The 18,788-nt window shown below is 57.4% G+C and overlaps 1 protein-coding gene across 4 annotated transcripts in view; it reads left to right on the plus strand.

Moving 5' to 3' along the window:
* The window catches only part of UNC5B (unc-5 netrin receptor B), an 81,638-nt gene extending 63,193 nt beyond the window's left edge, over nucleotides 1-18,445 (plus strand). Inside the window, exons 3-18 of one of the 4 annotated variants that reach the window (XM_019745971.3) lie at nucleotides 2,406-2,549; nucleotides 3,032-3,135; nucleotides 4,448-4,628; nucleotides 5,209-5,241; nucleotides 5,392-5,559; nucleotides 6,321-6,485; nucleotides 6,696-6,728; nucleotides 8,575-8,769; nucleotides 9,101-9,490; nucleotides 10,138-10,225; nucleotides 11,014-11,182; nucleotides 11,309-11,542; nucleotides 13,077-13,226; nucleotides 13,830-13,994; nucleotides 14,847-15,028; nucleotides 15,772-18,445. In XM_019745971.3, the coding sequence (XP_019601530.3) occupies nucleotides 2,406-2,549; nucleotides 3,032-3,135; nucleotides 4,448-4,628; nucleotides 5,209-5,241; nucleotides 5,392-5,559; nucleotides 6,321-6,485; nucleotides 6,696-6,728; nucleotides 8,575-8,769; nucleotides 9,101-9,490; nucleotides 10,138-10,225; nucleotides 11,014-11,182; nucleotides 11,309-11,542; nucleotides 13,077-13,226; nucleotides 13,830-13,994; nucleotides 14,847-15,028; nucleotides 15,772-15,937 (2,567 nt within the window). In that variant the 3' untranslated portion in view covers nucleotides 15,938-18,445. The remainder of the gene's footprint in view (nucleotides 1-2,405; nucleotides 2,550-3,031; nucleotides 3,136-4,447; nucleotides 4,629-5,208; nucleotides 5,242-5,391; nucleotides 5,560-6,320; nucleotides 6,486-6,695; nucleotides 6,729-8,574; nucleotides 8,770-9,100; nucleotides 9,491-10,137; nucleotides 10,226-11,013; nucleotides 11,183-11,308; nucleotides 11,543-13,076; nucleotides 13,227-13,829; nucleotides 13,995-14,846; nucleotides 15,029-15,771) is intronic. The other 3 variants (XM_019745973.3, XM_019745972.3, XM_019745974.3) reach the window with 3 other exon arrangements.
* Nucleotides 18,446-18,788: the final 343 nt, after the last annotated feature.

An 18,788-nucleotide genomic window follows, 5' to 3' on the forward strand; every position in this document is an offset into this window, starting at 1 on the left:
CCCCTACAATTATTAGCAGTAGTAACAGTGGGGCTCTTACACCCCTGCTCCTATGCACACTAGCCCTGCCAGTCCTAGAAATTGGGGCACTGCCGTCCCCATTAGCTACAGAGAATGGACAGTGGTCCTATGGACCATTCCCTTGGCAGCAGTATGGCTGGCTCCTCCCAAGCCTCCTGCCCCCCCACCCCTGGCCCTCCCTGGCACTCTCCAGACCCTGAAAACACAGAGGATGCCAGCTTTGGGCTAGGAGAGGTGGGACAGCCAGCCCACCAGCTCATACCAGGTTGAGGTGGGCAGCCAAGCCCTGTGTCCTGGCCTAGGCACTGCCTGCCACATGGTCACATGCAGGGGCGGACACCTGGTGCTGGGGCCCACGTCTGTGGGACCCAGGGCCCCATCCTCATCTCTGCCTCCTGGGACCATTGCCAAGCGTCAAGCCCCCAGGCTGATCCTTTCCCTCTGTCTGCCGGGTGAGTGCTTTGAAACCTTCTGTATGGCTGACCCCTTGAGAGGAACCACTCTTCCAGGCAACTGCCTGGAAAATCAGGGGCAGGGACCCTGCTCTGCTGGCCGGGCCATGCAGCATTGCCTGTTGGGCGAGCACTCCAGGGAGCCACTGCGAGCAGGCAAACCCCCCCACCCCTCCACCCCCCCCGTCCATGAAGCAGCCTCTTCCCTCCTGGTGCCTCCCAACAGCAGACCCCAGACCCCTCCTGTTTAGATCCCTGGCCATCAGGACGGGCTTCTCATTGCCTAGGCTCCCAGGGCAAAAGCCCCCACCTGTCCCCACACACACCATGATGCCCGAGAAGTAAAGCAATGAGGTCATTGGAAGAGGTCCAGAGAGGCATCGTGTGGTAAGGGACAGAGTTCTAACCTGGGCAAGACACCAACAGAGCTGATCGCGGCTTTGCTGGCAACTTGTTGTGGGACCTGGGATCTGCCACTTACCCTCTCTGAGTCTCAGTTTCTCCAAATGTCAATGGGAGGGGGGGCTGGATGAGGTCCAAATGACCTGCCAGAGTTGATTTGTGTCCAGCTTGAGCTACGTGCGATGGCAGAGTAACTGCCATGGCTCATTTAGAGTTTGCCCTGAGTGTCCTACTCTAATGAGGGAACTGAGGCTCAGAGAGATTAAGTAGTTAGTGAAGGTCACACAGCTAGGGAGTGAGAGTGAGGCCAGGATTCAAGCCTGTCCATCTGCCTGGCCACATGCTTAACCACCATGCTATGGTACCACAGTGTTTATAGTGGACAATCCTGCCCTCAAGGGGCTTATCAGAACCCACGTGCAACCCTGAAAAGGTGTGCTGGGACACGTCATGGCAAGGAGGAGCAGCTTTAGGAATTCTGAGACAGAGGAGTCAGGGAGGCCTTCCTGGAAGAGGAGGCCTCATAGTCCTCCCACAAGCTTTGGGGAGGAGCTTAGGATGAATGCCCTGATTCAGGAGGGCTCACTCTCCTCCTGAACGTAGGTTTTGTCAAGGGAGAGTTGGCAGAAGAGTGCGTGCTTCCTTCTCTAGGCTAGTGGATGCAGTTATCCAGGGAGGCCCCCAGGCCCTGGCAGGGTACCACTGAGAAGTGAGGGGCCGGCCTCCCCCAGCTCCAGCCCCATGAGCCGTGACCAGGGAGAAGCCGTATGCTCTCTTCAGATACATTGCTGAGCTTCTCTGGGCTACAGCAGTAAACAGGGCAAAGCCCTTCCTCATTCTCCTGCACAAGATAGACAATGAACACATGAATCTATCAATAAATAGTACAGTTTCAGATAACGGTCAGTGCTCAAATGGTCAGTGAGGAAATCAGGGTGGGCAGGAGTGATAAGTGCTCAGACCCATGTCTGGTGCAGTGGCGGGAGCACTGAGTGGTCCTTGAGGGCTGAGGAGAGTGGGCCAGGGTCAGGGGATCCTTCCCTTTGGACAGGAAGCCCAGCTCAAAGTGACTGGGAATTCACTGGACACAGAAAGGGCAGAAGAGGCTTCCAAGCAGGGGACTGCATGTGCAAAGGCCCTGTGGCTAGAGGGGCAGGGGGAACGTGCTGGGCCTGAGGCCCAGGCGCAGGGATTGGGTCTTTATGCTGAGAGTTCTGAGGGCATAACCAGGGAATGACATGCCATTTGTGTGTTTTGAAGAGCCCACACTGGCTGTAGGGTGAAAAGTGGATTGGGTAGGGGCAGAGGGCTTGTGTTAGTCATTGCAGTTTCCAGGTGAGCGGCGGTGGTGGCTGGGGGCGGGGTGAAGACAGAAGAGAGGAGAAAAATGGATAGATGGACATGAGAGGCCCTTGGCCGAAGAGCCAGCAGGAGCTGGGGGTTGGAAAGCAGAGAGCTGTCATGGTACCCCCTGCTATGTCTCTTGCCCTCACACATGCCCCCTGACGGGTGTCTCTCTCCTTCTCCCAGGCATGCAAGTGCAAGAGGTGCAGATTGAGGTGTCTCGGCAGCAGGTGGAGGAGCTGTTCGGGCTGGAGGATTACTGGTGCCAGTGTGTGGCCTGGAGCTCTGCGGGCACCACCAAGAGTCTCCGGGCCTACGTCCGCATTGCATGTACGTCACCCTGACACCCCAAGTCCATTCCCCAGGCCCGTGACCCGCCACCCCCACCCCATGGATCCTGGAGAGGGAACTCCACGTCTTTGGGGGCATCTGGCTGAAGGTGCCCATCACAGAGACATTGAGCCCACGGATGCCAGCTCAGAGCGGGCTTCTAGACCCAGAACCAGGGCCACCAGATTTCCAATGGCCTGTTTCTATGTATATATAAGGGAAGTTGCCAGCTTCCTCACCAGCCCAGGCCACCATGAGCTTAGGATCCCAAAGTCAGAGAGGGAACCCTGTTTCCACAAGTCCACCAGGTGAGGCCCCCACTTTGGAGAAAAGGGTATTCCCCAGGTAAGGGCCAGGCGGCCCCATGAAGGTTCCCTTGGTGTACACTTCCACCTAGTGGCGAGAATGGGTGACTTCAGTCTCCAGCTCTGCCTCACTGGCCTCCTCCCTGTCTGTGCCTTGGGACCCTCTCCCTTCTCCAGACCTGCGCAAGAACTTCGATCAGGAGCCGCTAGGCAAGGAAGTAGCCCTGGACCACGAGGTTCTCCTGCAGTGCCGCCCACCAGAGGGGGTGCCTGTGGCTGAGGTGAGTGGGGACACGGGGAACGGCAGGCATGGCGGAGGCCAGCCAGGCATGATGCCTCAGCCTCCCAAAGCCTCCTGTTTCACAGTAAAAGGAACTGTGACCTCTCAAAACTCAACACACGCCAGACCCCAGCTGAGCCCTCTGCAGGCATAACCCCGTGAGATGGGGCAGAGCTGAGGCAGGAACTCCGAAGGCTCCTTGGGTAGACTCCAGCCTCAGTCTGCTTCAAGGGAAGTGGCCGCACACACCGTCTCCGCCCGCCCCGTGCAAAACTCAAAGCCCAGCTTTACGGACAACAAAGGGTCTCACAATGCATGTGTCTGAGTGTATATTCACCCCGCAAGCTGGCTGGCCTTTGCATCCCTGGGCAATGCCCACCTGTCCCCTCACCACCTCTGCTGTGTTTCAGACATGCTGCCTTTCCCACTCGCTGCAGTGGTGGCCCAGGAATTAGAGCAGGGCGTGGCAGACAGCTCAGCTTTGCTACCAGGGATGCCAGCAGCACAGGGATTGCGGAAGACGGGATCCCGCATTTCCTCCCTTCTGTGCTGCGGTATCTCCCAGAGCCAGGGCAGCCATTCTGTCCCCATAGTAGGGAGCAACAGATGCTTATCCCAGGGATCCCATAGCTGGCTGAACAGGCTGGAATAGATGCTGTGACTCTGAGTTCTTGTTCTGGGGTCAGCCCACCTGGCCCTAAAACCTTGCTCTAACCACCCAGCCTCCCCCAGCCGATGCCCTCATCTGCAAAATGCGCCCAGACAGACACCCTGTGTGATAACTACCTGTCATTGGGCACTCGGCACGCTGGTCTTCATAGTAACCCTGCAGTGGGGTGTCGTCATCCCATCTTATGGCTGGGAAAATAGTGCTGGGAGGGGTAAAGCAGTCACCCAGCTAGTGCGTGGCAGAGCTGGGATTGGAACCCAGCGACCATGTTCTTCATCACGTGCCAGGCCTGTTACCCAAGCTGAGGGAGGCAGTTTAAAGAGTGGTGATGAAGGCCTGCGCTACTAGCTCCCACTGTGTGCTCACTGTGAGCCAGGCCTGTGCTCCGCGCTTGCCATGTGCTCCCTCATTCAGCCCTCACAACAGCCCGATGGGGTAGATGCTCTTACATGGCGAGTGGTGGTCTTGACCACTGTGACTGTTGTGTCCAGGCCTGTGGATGTCCTGCCTCACTGTGTCACCACTGTGGGTGGACATGGATAGTTGCTGTCCTGTTTATGGTCAGACCTCCCTGCCCCTCCAGTGAGGGCCCGCTTCCCGGCATGCCCCTGGGTCCTCATGCCCCTCGCCCATGTTCCTGCAGGTGGAATGGCTCAAGAACGAGGACGTCATCGACCCCGCACAGGACACCAACTTCCTGATCACCATTGACCACAACCTCATCATTCGCCAGGCCCGCCTGTCCGACACCGCCAACTACACCTGCGTGGCCAAGAATATCGTGGCCAAGCGCCGCAGCACCACGGCCACAATCATTGTCTATGGTAAGGCCTGCGTGGGGCGGGCATGGCCGAGGGAGTGGAGAGCACCCAGGGCTAGGTGACCCACCTCACCTGCCCTACCCAGGAGGCCAGTGGGACCCTGGTGAACCGGGGAGTGGGGGAGAGAGGCCCAGAAAGGGGAGGTGCCTTCCCCGAGGTCACCTAGCAAAGGTCGTGGGCAAGTCAGGCACCCCTGGGTCCCCAGCCAGGAGCACTCGTCCCTTCTCAGGCCCTTTGCCTGTCTCTGAAGGAGAAGGACCCAGTTCTGTCGGAGTCAGCGCTGGGGCAAGGCCTGGTGGGCATCCCCATACCCAAGCCTGTTGTCCTAGCAGAGTTAGGGAACGGCTGGCCAGGCCTGTGGGCTGTTCCTTGTTGTCCCCTGCTATCCCCTTGGGTGGGAGGAGGGGCAGAGCCACAGCTGAGATGACTGCAATGTTGTAGAAAGAGCCTTGTAATGGGTTCCAGTCCCAGGTCCTCCATCACTCACGGGGTGACCCTGGGTAAGTGCTAGCCCTCTCCACACCCTCATCTGCCATTATACAATGGGGTGGGGAATAGACAATGACCTTGAGGGTCTTTTCAGGTGCCGATGGTGAGAGCCCAGTTCTGCCCGTTGGTATGTGAGTCCCCAGCCCTGCAGGCAGGAGGGGTCCACCTAGGAATGGCCAGGCTTCAGCGGAGAGGCCCCGTCGGGTGGGGGGTGGGGTTTGGGGGACCCATGAGTTGCAGAGCCAGGCCAGCTGGGTGACACCCGCTGCCCTTGCAGTGAACGGCGGCTGGTCCAGCTGGGCAGAGTGGTCGCCCTGCTCCAACCGCTGTGGCCGTGGCTGGCAGAAGCGCACACGGACCTGCACCAACCCCACCCCACTCAACGGAGGAGCGTTCTGCGAGGGCCAGGCCTTCCAGAAAACGGCTTGCACCACCGTGTGCCCAGGTAAGGCTGTTGGCCACGTGGCACCCTGTCCAAGTCCATGCCACACCCAGTCCCCCGCCCTCCCTTCTGTGCTGTGGTGTCGACCAGAGCCAGGGCAGCCATTCTGTGCCCCAATGGGAAGCAGCAGGTGTTTATCCCGGGGCCCCCATAGCTGGCCGAGCAGGCTGGAGTAGATGCCATGACCTGTGACCTCCTGTTCTTGCCTGGGCGGCTGGAGACCTGGAGACAGAGGCTTTGAGCTGCGGTCTGAGGGCTGGGCTCTTCTGCCTTCCAAGCCGAGGGTTCTCATTGCCAGCTCCCTGAACCAGGGTCGCAGAGCTGCCTGGGGTCAGGGCGTCTGCGCTCCTGCACTTGACTGTCAGGCGCACCTTGGCCGCTGACCCTGATCCTACAGCAGGCCCCTTCTCCTTTTGTCTTTGTCTGAGTCTGCATCTCTGCCTCTGTGTCCTTGCACGTCTGGCTGTGTGCTCGCTCTTTGGTTACGTGTTTGTGGGGGCAGTGTGGAGTTTTCACCCTGGGTTTGTGTCGTGGTGTGTACATTTGTGCATGGGGTTGCATCTGCATGAGTGACCTTATGCATCTCCCTGTGTTCTCTTTGCCTCCCTGGAACACTTGACTCTGCATTTGTGTGGGGTTCTTGGATATGGTGTGGGGTTCTCTGTGTGGTCTGCGTGGTACATTGCTGTGTTCCGTGCACATACCTGCGTGTGTATGTGTCTGCACGTGTGTGTTCCCATGTGCTAAGTGCTGTGCTCCTACAGTGGACGGAGCATGGACGGAGTGGAGCAAATGGTCGGCCTGTAGCACCGAGTGTGCCCATTGGCGCAGCCGTGAGTGCATGGCACCCCCGCCCCAGAACGGAGGCCGAGACTGCAGTGGGACTCTGCTTGACTCCAAGAACTGCACCGATGGGCTGTGCATGCAAAGTGAGTACTCAGGAAGGCGGGGCCTGGGAAGGAGGGGCTCTGGAGCCAGATAAGGAAATACCCCCCAGGCCTCACTCTGTGCCCAGCCTGCAGTGGAGCAGCCCCTTGGGGCCTGTGCCCACCCACCATATTTATCATTTCATCCGCACCATTCCCCGTCACCTTCTCTACCACCTGTGTCATTGTCTTTCCCTTTATTTTCCTCGACAGATAAGAAAACTCTAAGTGACCCCAAAAGCCACCGTAAGTCCCATTTCATGGCTGTCTTCTTTCCTCTGGGGTTCTCCTTGGCTGGCTTTTCCGGGGGGGGGGGGGGGCAGCGCAGGGGGAATTGAAAGTGCCTCCCCGCCAACCGTCCGTGAGATTTCTAGGACCTGACACTGTGTCACAGCCTCCATCACGTACACACAGGCAGACCCTGGGCTGACAGAAAGGCCCTAGGGCATTATTCTGACCCTCCCGTGATAAGAGAAGAAAACTAGTGTCAGAGAGAAGGGACTTATCCAAGGATCCAGCTAGGGTTTGAACTGAAACGGTTTTGTGGCCAAAGCTGTTGCTCTTAGCCCCTTGACCTTCCTCTCTGGGACAGGGACAGTGGGAGGCCATCCCGGTGCCCCTCACTGTACCCCAGCAGCTGGGCCAAAGCTTCCAAAGTTCTCTGGGTCACCCACTGCCCCGCATGAGTCCCGAGGGGCTCAGCCTTCAGCCCCAGAGGCTGCTTTGCACTAACACTAGAGCAGTAAAGCTGCTTGGGCAGATTGGCCTGTGGTAATTAAACCACAATTCCAAATAATTCTGGACTCATAAAATCAGCAGCCAGGCCCTTGGCCTAGCTCCCTGGGGGATCAGGCTGGTGACTGATTAGAAATTGTAAATCACCAGATCAGTGGCCCCCATTGGTGAGTGAGGACATCAGGAGGCGGAGCCCAACCTGGGGAGCCAGAGCGGTGGGACCCCAGCCCTGAGGGCTGCTGAGGCAAGACGGGGGCCGGAAGGTAGCAGAAACGGGCAGGCATCTTGCCCTGCCTTGCTGAGACTTGGGCCTTCCCCAGGGGCTTGCAGGGGTCCAGGTAGGGAAAGCAGGCCTATCTCCCTGAGGGCCCAGGGAGGGGAGAGCGTGGGCAGGTACTACCTGGAGCTCCCAAGGACGCAAAGGGAAGAAAGAGCAGCTGCCTTGGCTCTACCTGTGTGTCCCGTGTGGCTGCTCAAACTCATATTTACCTAAATTAAAATGAAATACATTTTACAATTTAGTTCCTAAGTCTCACCAGCCATATTTTGGTTGTTTAATAACCATGTGTGGCTGGTAACCATTGGGGGACAGCCACAGACATCGCATGTTTCCATCACAGTAGGAAGTCGTCTTGGACAGCCCTACTTTAGATCCGGAGTCTTGACTCTGATCCCTTCCTGCCTGGCCTCGTAGAGTTATTTCCAGCTGTGTAGCAGCCCGCCCGCCCCCCCCACCAGAACTGGGTGTCCTCCAGCCCAGTAGCCTGCCTGTGGGGGGGTGGGTTTGTAGCCGAGGGTTGCCTCCCTGAGCCCCCTCCTTCCCCTCCACCTGCTCACCTCCTCTCCACCTCATTCCCCTGCTCCTGCTCCCCATCCACTCCCTCCCTCTGCTTCCACCTCCCACCCTCAGCACAGAATGGGAGATGGGCGGGTCTGAGCAGCCCCTTGCAGAGGTGGGCCCTCTGGTCCCCTGGAGATTGCTGCAGGCTGCAAGTGCGAGGCTGGGTTTAATCCCAGCTCTGACAGGACAATCTGTGGCCCTGGTGACTGAACCACAGACCCTGTCTCCTTCTCAGCCGTGAGCACCGCGTTACTCTTGGGCGTGAGACTACGCGTCCCTTTGCTCGTCCTTGCCACACTGAGAGGGGAGTAGGACAGAAGTTTTGAGACCCTTTTACTTATAGAGACTGGTGCTCAGAGAGGCTCAAGGCTTGCCTGAGGTCACCAGCCCAGGGAGCCACGGCAGGGCTCAGACTAGAACCCAGCACTGCCCCCCCTCAGGTACCCCCAGTCTCCCTGGCTCTCCCCAGGCCTGGGTCTCTGCACCTGCCCCTCACACGGCCCTCCTGTCCTGCAGTCCTGGAGTCCTCAGGGGATGTGGCGCTGTACGCTGGCCTCGTGGTGTCCATCCTCGTGGTGGTGGCCGTCCTCATGGTGGTGGCCGTGGTGGTGTACCGCCGCAGCTGCCAAGGCTCAGACACCGACATCACTGACTCGTCCGCCGCCCTCACTGGAGGCTTCCACCCAGTCAACTTCAAGACAGCAAGGCCCAGTAAGGAGCTGGGGACACCTGAGTCGGTGTGGGGGTGGGCAGGGCCCCCAGCAGGGTTGGCAGCCCGCCAGACCGCCCCATCAGAGTGGGGGCTCTTGACTCCCTCCCAGGGTTTTTCCAGAGTTTGTTCTAGCGATAACTATGTAGATTGGTATGGATTAGAGAGATCCAGAAAAGGAAAGGAGTAACTGAGGCTGATAAGCCACCTAAGCCTTTCGCAGCTGGACGTTTGGGTGGGCTTTTGCCACGGGAGGGCCCCTGGCAAGAGGAGAATGTGTCACTGGGCCGGTGAGGCACGGCTGGCTCTGACTGTCGCCCCCCACCCCTGCAGACCATCCGCAGCTCCTGCACCCCTCTGTGCCCCCGGACCTCACAGCCAGTGCCGGCATCTACCGCGGGCCTGTGTATGCCCTGCAGGACTCGGCCGATAAGATCCCCATGACCAACTCGCCCCTGCTGGACCCCCTGCCCAGCCTTAAGATCAAGGTCTACAGCTCCAGCACCACCGGCTCCGGGTCAGGCCTGCCAGATAGGGCTGACCTGCTGGGGGTCCTGCCGCCAGGCACGTACCCTGGCGATTTCTCCCGGGATACCCACTTCCTGCACCTGCGCAGCGCCAGCCTCGGCTCCCAGCAGCTCCTGAGCCTGCCGCGTGACCCAGGGAGCAGCGTCAGCGGCACGTTTGGTTGCCTGGGCGGGAGGCTCAGCATCCCCGGTACAGGTGGGTCCCTCTCTGCTTGCCTGTCAGCCTGAACTGAGCACATCCTCTCTGGACAGCCCAACACCACCCAGCAGAAGATAGGTCTTCCCTGATCCCATTTCACAGGTGGGGAAAGTGAGGCCCAGGGGTAGATGTGACTATAAAATCGAAGGCCTGGGATCCAGGTCTGCCTCTGCCTCACGAGGGCAGGGGAACCTTGGCCCAGGCACTTTCTAAACCTCAGTTTCTCTGTTTAGGGGTGAAGAATACCCCATGTAGTTCAACAAACCTGTAGTGCTGTCCTAGGTTCTAGCAGCAGAAAGGGCAGGGGTGCCCATCTCAGGTTACAAAGCCAGCAGTTAGCAGTTCCGCAGTGTCATACCCAAGGCTGGAGACAGCACTGGGACCTTCAGACTCCAGGCCTTTGCCCCATCTTTATACCCCATCTCAATGCCAAAGGCCCCTGTGTTAGCAACAAGCCTCTGTGGTCAGTGGCCTGGCCTCTCCTTACACCTAGTCCCAAGACCTCTCCCCACCCCTTGCTGGTGACCACCTGGAGCTCAGGAGATGTCTCTCTCTGCCTGCCCCAAGCTGGGGCCACCCCCTCCATCCCCTGTTCTGAGTTCCTGGACTCCCCGCAGCCCGTGCTGACCTCCCTCTCCCCTTAGGGGTCAGCCTGCTGGTGCCCAATGGAGCCATCCCCCAGGGCAAGTTCTACGAGATGTACCTTCTTCTGAACAAGGCGGAGAACACCCTGTGAGTAGAAAAACCCCAGCCCGGCCGCGGCTGCCCGCCTTCACCTCCTCTTTCCCTACTGCCCTCCCACCTTGGGGTCAAATATCACCTTCTCCCCTTCTAAGCCTGATTCTAAGGCCAGAGTTCGTCCTCCAGGGAAAACATTGATAGATCTTCTGTCCACATCTCAAACATGCAGAACCAGCACAACAAGTCACGTAACTTGAAAAGCAATGGACAAACTGGCTATAATATGACCAAAGGCTAATAGCCTTACTAGGTAGGGAGGTTTTAGAGACCAATAAGAAAAATTGAACAGCTCAGTACAAAAATGGGCAAAGGATATGAACAAGTGATACACACACACACACCCTGGCTGATAGGTTTTGAGAAAATATTCAGCCTAATTTGTAGTCAAATAAATAGTAATTCATACGATCATACCTCATACAGACAAAAGCGGAGCACACAGCCCTCCATGGCATGCTCGCTGGTGGAGCATAGAGCGGTACCAGCTTTCCAAAGGACAGCTTAGCAACATCTATCACAAACATTCCACGAGTGCAGAACCTTTAAAAACATGAACAAATATTTGCCTGTGAGAATGTCCTCATGTGATAGCCAGATTCTGGAAGCAGTCTGAAGGTCTATGCCGTTTCTCTGCCTCTCCGCTGACTCCTGGGAGCCCCAGGCGAGGAGACCTGCCCTCTGTCACCCCCGGAGTGGGGGCAGAGGTGGGTGCCCGGCACCCATCCGAGCCCCAGCGAAGCTCTTCGGGCAGCCCCTCACTGCCTCCCTCCTGCCCCCAGCCCCCTTGCAGAAGGGACCCAGACAGTGTTGAGCCCCTCGGTGACCTGTGGGCCCACGGGCCTCCTGCTTTGCCGCCCCGTCATCCTCACGGTGCCCCACTGTGCCGAAGTCAGTGCTGGCAACTGGATCTTCCAGCTCAAGACCCAGGCCCACCAGGGCCACTGGGAGGTGAGGCGCCACGGCTGGGGGCGGGGCCCACTCCCTGAACCTGCCTCCTTTCCACCGGGCCCAGCCTGGATTGACCCCTCCAGTTGGCTGTGAGCTGTCTGCCCCACCCCCACTCTCATCCTGCAGGAGGTGGTGACCCTGGATGAGGAGACCCTGGACACCCCCTGCTACTGCCAGCTGGAGGCCAGGTCCTGCCACATCCTGTTAGACCAGCTGGGCACCTACGTGTTCACGGGTGAGTCCTATTCCCGCTCTGCAATCAAGCGGCTCCAGCTGGCTGTCTGTGCCCCAGCCCTCTGTACCTCCCTGGAGTACAGCCTGAGGGTCTACTGCCTGGAGGACACACCTGCAGCTTTGAAGGTAAGGCCAGGCCTCAGGTACCCACAAACCCTGGCACACTGTCGGTGGTGTATTACCCCCGGCTCGCCAGCTATATGGTACCTTCTAGTATTTCTCCCCCTCCCCCTGCCAGGATAATGTACTTTCCAGGCACCTCTCCACCACCATCAGCCTCCTGCATTCATTCATTCATTCATTCATTCATTCATTCATTTATTCATTCCTCAAACATTGAAGTGGCATCAGATTCTCAAGATACAGGGATGAATCGGGCACAAGTCCTGCCCTCACCAAGCTCCTGGCTAGAGGCGGTAGATAGACGGGGTCACTGACAATGGCCTTCCAGAGGGCTGAGGGTGCACCAGCCTAGAAGGGGCTTGCAGGGCCCGGCTTGTTGGGGAAGAGTCTGAGAAGGCTTCACAGCAGAGCTGATGGGCTCCAAAGGACAAGTGGGCATCCTGGACAGAGAAGGGTGACTGGCGTTCCAGGAGACAGCAGCTTACGCAAAGGCAGTTGTGTCATCCACGTGATCACAGCATGCAGGGATGTGAGTGTGTGATGGAGAGAGATGGAGCTGAGCTTCCCAGCATCCCTGGGGCCATGCCAAGGAAGTCAGAACCTGTCTACTGGGCAGGGGCATTGACCTGGAGGATGCCTGTTCCGGGTGCTCTTTTCCAGCTCCTTTCTCTCCCAGTCGCATGTGACTTGTCTCAAACTCCAAGCTGACGACTGATGTAACAGGTGAAAAGGCCTCATGGGAGAGTGTCTTCTGCAGGGACCACACTGGCCTGAAATTCCATGAGGCCCGTAATGGGCTGGAGACCCCTGGGAAAAGGCCTTGTAGCCTGGCTCTCTTAATCCTGGGGCATTAACTAATGTCCAGGTTTGGGCAGAGAATGGACTAGAGAGTAAGAGGGAAGTTGCCACGTTTTGACACGATGGCATTCTTTGTTTACTCAGCCCCAGTCCGTCTCCAGCTCTCCATCCAGCTGCTGCCTATCTATCTATGTACTCATTCAGTCAGCAGTCCATCTGTGCACCCAAGCTTTACACATCTATCCATTTACCTTTCCTTCCATCTGTCCTTCTATCTTACAGCCATCCATGTGTATATCCATCTTTATATTTATCACTCTATCTGTCCGTCTCTATCCATCTGTTTATCCATTCATCTATCCATCCATCTATCAGTCCATCTCTCCACCCATTCCTCTATAGATCTATTCATACACCCGTCCATCTGTTCATCCATCCATCCATCCATCCATCCATCCATCCATCCATCCATCCATCCATCCATCCATCCATCCAATCCATCCATCCATCCATCCATCCATCCATCCATCCATCCATCCGTTCATCCATGTATCCTCAAGTAAGCCTTCTATGAGCACTTACCAAATGCCCAGCCCTGTGCTCAGATGGGCCCCTGCCCTCAGTGTTATAGCCTGGTTCCCTCTGCCCATGTCTGTCCCAACCCCCAAGCTTGTAGTAGGAAAGGGCCCATTGGCCAAGTATGATGGACTCCCACTTCCCGTTGTCCCGTGGTCCACAGGAGGTGCTGGAGCTGGAGCGGACCCTGGGCGGCTACCTCGTGGAGGAGCCCAAACCTCTGTTGTTTAAAGACAGTTACCATAACCTGCGCCTCTCCCTCCATGACATTCCCCATGCCCACTGGAGGAGCAAGCTGCTGGCCAAGTACCAGGTGAGGGCTGGGCCAAAGGCGGGGAGGGCTGGGGCTGAGATGGGGGCACACTTGGGGGTCCGCTCAGGGAAGAGCAATTCCCCCTCCCAGACACAGGCCCTGCTGCTCCCGCGGCCCTGCAGCCTTGCCCCTCCATCTTTGTCTGTCTTCCGCCCACCCCACACTCCCTCCCAGTCCTCCTTAGGCACAGCCCCACATTTGGTGCCATTGATGCCACGCTCACACCCCCACTCCTGTCACACAGTCCCACGCACAAACGTCTGCCCACATCACCTTCAAAAGGGCCTTACCATCTCTAAGAGCGTCCACGCCTGGCAGACTGTCCAGACTTATCTCTGATGGTCGCGTCCTGGGGCCCCCACCCATCCATGACACCACTGCGTCTATAAGCTCCGCAGCCCCAGGCGCACACACACGTTCAGACTTGTGCCTCCTGCTGCCCTTTCTCAGCTGAAAGGCCCTTGACCAGGTCTTGCTCTGCCTGTCTGGGTGGAGATGCCTGACCTGCCTGCCTCAGGCCCCACCCCCTGCCTCTGCCTCCATTCCCTGAGGCCGGGGCAGGCTGGCCTCACCTCCTTGACCCTGACGCCCCTCCTTCCCCAGGAGATCCCCTTCTATCACGTCTGGAGTGGCAGCCAGAAGGCCCTGCACTGCACCTTTACCCTGGAGAGGCATAGCCTGGCCTCCACGGAGTTCACCTGCAAGATCTGTGTGCGGCAGGTGGAAGGGGAAGGCCAGATATTCCAGCTGCACACCACACTGGCAGAGGTGAGGGCTGGAGGGCTTGGGGTACGGCAGGCAGAGCCCCTAAGCTCCCTCCTTATCTGAGTGGAAATGCCCTCTCCCACAGAGACCTCCCGAGTCTGAGTGGAGGCTGGGTTACTTTCTGCTGTAACAGCTAGGTACCATTTGTTGAGTGCCGACCCTGTGCTTGGCATGGACTATGCGCCAGGCGACAGAGACTCTCTCACTAAATCTTCACGACCGCCAGGGGGACAGATCCAGTAGTGAGCCCCACCTGGATGATGAGAAAGTAGGTTTCAGGGAGGACAGTTACCATAGCCCTTGTATCAGGTCACCGCATGGCCCGAGGGTGCAGGTCTCCACCTCTGGACATCCGGATTGAGGCTTATGAAAGCCAAGCCACCAGGGGGACAGTGCTACACCCTGCTGGCCATGCAGTGTAAAGAGCGCTGGATATAGGTCTGGCCCCAGCCCTGCCACTAACTTGGCACGTGACCATGGGCAAGTCACTTCCCCGAGCTACACTTTGTTTTCCACGTGTGTAAAAGTGGGTCCCTATGGATTAGACTGGGGCTGAGGCTTCTCATGGCTTCGTAATCCCGAGGCTGTATTAGCGTTCGCCCTGGGCAGTCCATTAATATGGTGTAGCCCCTGAAGGCTGGGGGTCGGGCACGCAGCCCTGGCCCTCAGGAGCTGACCCCCCAGGGGAGAAGTTCTTTGACTGAGCAGTGAGAGCCTGCCCCGGATAGGGGGCGGGGAGTGACTGGAGTCTCCACGAGTTCGTAGTTTTAAGTCAGGAAGGCTGGAGAAGCAGATACCCAGCACCAGGCATGGGGAGCCCTCTGCCCCTCTCACCCTTGCCCCCTGCCCTTCCAGACTCCTGCTGGCTCCCTGGATGCCCTTTGCTCTGCCCCCAGCAGCACGGTCACCACCCAGCTGGGACCCTATGCCTTCAAGATCCCACTGTCCATCCGCCAGAAAATATGCAACAGCCTGGATGCCCCCAACTCCCGGGGCAATGACTGGCGCCTGTTGGCGAAGAAACTCTCCATGGACCGGTGAGTGTTGGGACAGGCCTGGCCCACCCAAACGACAGCCCATTCCCATCGGCCTTTTGGGTGTGGTAAGTCTGAGAAGCCCGTTGCTTGCGAAGCATCATGCTCAGACCACTGGTCTGTGACATTCAGATAAAGCCAGACACCTGCTGGGTTTGAGCGCCACCACCACCCCAGAGCCCAGGGCAGAGCAGGTGCTCTGGAAATACTTGCTAAATGGCAGGAGACATCTTAATGTCGAAACTTTTCTGGAGAACTTGAAATGCTGGATAAATCCGATGGCAATAATAATCATTATTATGATGTTATACTCATTGAGAAACCATTTAATAAACCTGCATTGAGCAGATGCCACGTCTAAGACATCTTACTAGAAATGGGTGGGATTTACTGAGATGTCTAAGGCTGGGGCAAGATCAGCAAGGGATAAAGGTAGGAGGAAGACAGAACAGAGTGTTAGGTTTCAACGGTCTCCTGGGGCCAGGGTTTGTCAATGATAATAATAAGATGGTGAAGAATGATGAGCAAGACAGTTTCCATTTTAGAGATGAGACTATAAAGCTCAGAGAGGGGCAGTGACTTGCCCAGGGCCACACAGCCTGTAAGCAGAGGAGCTGGGACTCTGGCCCAGGATTGTGGGACCCCAGAGTCCATACTCCCACCACCTCCTCATGCTCCCTCCACACCCAGGTTTCTGGGAGGTGCTGAGCTTTTGGGTAGCCCAGTGTCCTTCTTCCCTCCGCCAGGTACCTGAACTACTTTGCCACAAAAGCAAGCCCCACGGGTGTGATCCTGGATCTCTGGGAAGCTCTGCAACAAGATGACGGAGACCTCAACAGCCTGGCGAGTGCCTTGGAGGAGATGGGCAAGAGTGAGATGTTGGTGGCCATGGCGACCGACGGAGACTGCTGAGCTGCCCCAGTCTGCGGGCTGGTAGGCACTGGCAGGAGGCGGGCGCAGGGAGGCCCGGGCAGCCTCCTGAGGGGCAGCTCAGCCTCCGATGCCCCCCCAGCTCACGGCCGGCGTCGCCCCTCCGCCTCCTCCCTTGCCCTACCCTCAGACCACAACCAGCCTTAGGAAATCCATGTACTTTGGTGTCAGGAGGACCTGGGGTTCCTTCTCCACCCCCTGCTGTCTCTCCTGGCCTCAGACCTCCCTGGGGAAACTGGAGTGGGGCTGAGGCCTCTGGAAGCAGTTAGGGGAGCAAAGGGGTGGCCCTCCTTCCACCCCACCCTCACCCCGTCCACAGCCCTGGGACCTCTGGGTTCAGTTTGTTTTCGTTTCATTTTTCGTTTTCTTCCTCAGCTATTGATTTCTCCCTCCTCCCTAAGCTCCCTCTCTTCACACCATTTTCCTCTTTGAAGAGTCAAGTACAATTCAGACAAACTGCTTTCTCCTGTCCAAAAGCTAAAAGGAAAAGAAAAAGAAAGCTTCAGACTGCTAGTAAGTCTCAAAGAAGAAGAAGAAAAACACCAAAACCACAAGGGAAAAGAAAAACCCAGTTTCTTAGGAAACGCAAATGATTTATTATCCAGATATTTGGATAAGTCCTTTTTAAGAAAAAAAAAAAAAAGAAAAGAAAATGAAAAACAACAACAAAAAAAATAGAAAACTCTTTTCTTGAGTGTGGATGAGTGTGAACGTGCTCATTTCTGGCCAGGAGCAAGTGTGTGCAAGTGGTGTGCGTGTCTGTGTGTGTGTTTGTTAGAGAGAGAGAGAGACTGAACAGGGAACACTTTGCTGCCAATGATTCCATCTTATACTAAATTCTTACTAGGCCTGAGTCTCCCCCGTGGTACAGGGTCAGATGGGGTTTTAGCCAAGCTACTTGTTTCCCTCTAAAATCTTAAGCAGATGCGGAATCCGTAAAGCCAAGGAGCCTGGGGCTCTGGAGTGGGGTGTGGTCCTCCCTCCCACCCTCCCTCCCACAGCCCCAGGTAGATGCCCCCCATAGGCTCCTCTGGGACTGGGAAGCCATGTTAAGAGGCCTTGGGATGGAAAATATGGGCAGGCCAGGCCAGGCCAGTTCTGTGCCAGGGAGACTGTTTGCAATGCCATGGTCTGGTGGCTCCCAGAGAGAAGGTGTGGCCAAGAAGTGGGGCCACAGCAGAGAAGGAAGTGGGGGATGAGAGTCCCCCATGGACACCTCTCTCTTTTACCTCCAGGGGAGGGCCAGCCCCACACTGCCCACTTAGCAGTCTCTAGAACAGGTGGGCTGGAGCAGGTGGGCATTTTCTTGAAACCCAGGAATCCAGGACCCGCCTTTCCATAGCCTCCGTTTCTCCAGACGGGGTGGATGAGAAGGCGTCTCTAACAGCAGGAACCTGAGCTTCTGGGCCTCCGTGTGGTTTTGAGGAACATGTTAGCAGCAGCCCTGTGGCCCGGGAGGCTGGGAGGTGGGTGTCCTGGCTGTGCTTTACACGCTCTCCCGCCCGCCTGGAGTGGAAGAGCAAGGGTGGGAGGTGATTTTCTCAGCTCTGATCTCCACAGGCCCCTCCTTTCCCCCCTCCCTCTGTAGTCTGGGAGAACTTGAGGTAGGTAACCTTTGAACAAGAAGGTTGACAGAGTGGAGGGGCTGGCACCCCCTCACCAACCTGTTCCAGGGTATTCTGAGAGGCCACCAGGGGCCCTGATTGGGGAGGGATGCGTGCCTGTGCCTTTCCAGCCAGCTGGCAGTGACTGGGACCAGGCTCTCGCTGCTGGCACAGACGCCTCATCAAAGGCCTCTCGTTGGCACCCAGGCAAGGTACCAGCTCTCCTGACAGCTCTGGGCGCTGACCGCTGGGCTTGCCCCAGCAGGTCAGTGAGCAGCCTTTGGGACCAGCCTGGGCATATCCTGGCCTTTGAAAGTCTGGTCTCCTGGGAGGAAAGCAGGTTTTAGGGCTGCAGTCCCAGCCAGCACCCCCAGCCTGTCTTCCCTGCCATGGACTTGCAGGCTTATGGGGGGATCTCGCCACCCGCCAGCCTCTCTTGGGGTGTGGGTTGGCCATGGGCAGACTAGGGCCTGCTTGGAGTTTGAGAGAGGATTCCTTGTATCAGGCCTGCATCGGGGGCCCCCAGGGCTGGGACCCCAGCTCCTTACCCCAGTGTCTGTGTAGATGCTGCCTCACGCAAAAGGCAGTGAGCCTTTCCTGTCAGAGTTACCTGTCTGCTGGGGCTCAGCCTCCCTGGTCACTCCTAGCCCACCCTGTGGTGGCCTGGGTGATAGCCACAGCCAGGGCCAACCAGGGGTTTTACCAGTGCCATTCCCATCACAGGCTCTCCAATGTCCATGGGCAGCCTGGTGTCCCAAGACACTCAGGCTTTACTTTTGCCACTAAACTGTGTGACCACAGACATATGACTGCATTCTCTGGGCCTCATTTACTTTTTATACCTAGAAGGTCCCACAGCTGCTACCTAACGCCCTTCGGGTCCTGGCGCACTGTCATTCTAGGTTTCGGATGGGAACCGTAGTGGGTAGTTACCATGGTCTGCCCAGCGCCACCCTCAGAAGCCTGCTTGCTCCATGCCTGGGATGAGAGCTTTTGGTGGATGAGGCCAGACTAGTCACCAGGGACCAATTCTGATCTGATATCCAGGAATTGTGGACCAGGGCCTGGAGCACAGAACCAGTTGTCTGGAGGCTTCTGGGAGGGTTCAAACTATCCAGCTTTATAGGAGAAGCTGGGAAAGGGTTTGCTGCCAAGGCTGCTGTGACTACACCCCACGCTGTCCACCTCACGGTGGGATTGAGCTGTCTCCTCCTGGGGCCCGAGAGGCA

This window comes from Rhinolophus sinicus, chromosome 15, assembly GCF_057876585.1.
Source record: "Rhinolophus sinicus isolate RSI-liver-muscle chromosome 15, RSI-T2T, whole genome shotgun sequence".
Taxonomy (NCBI): Eukaryota; Metazoa; Chordata; class Mammalia; order Chiroptera; family Rhinolophidae; genus Rhinolophus; species Rhinolophus sinicus.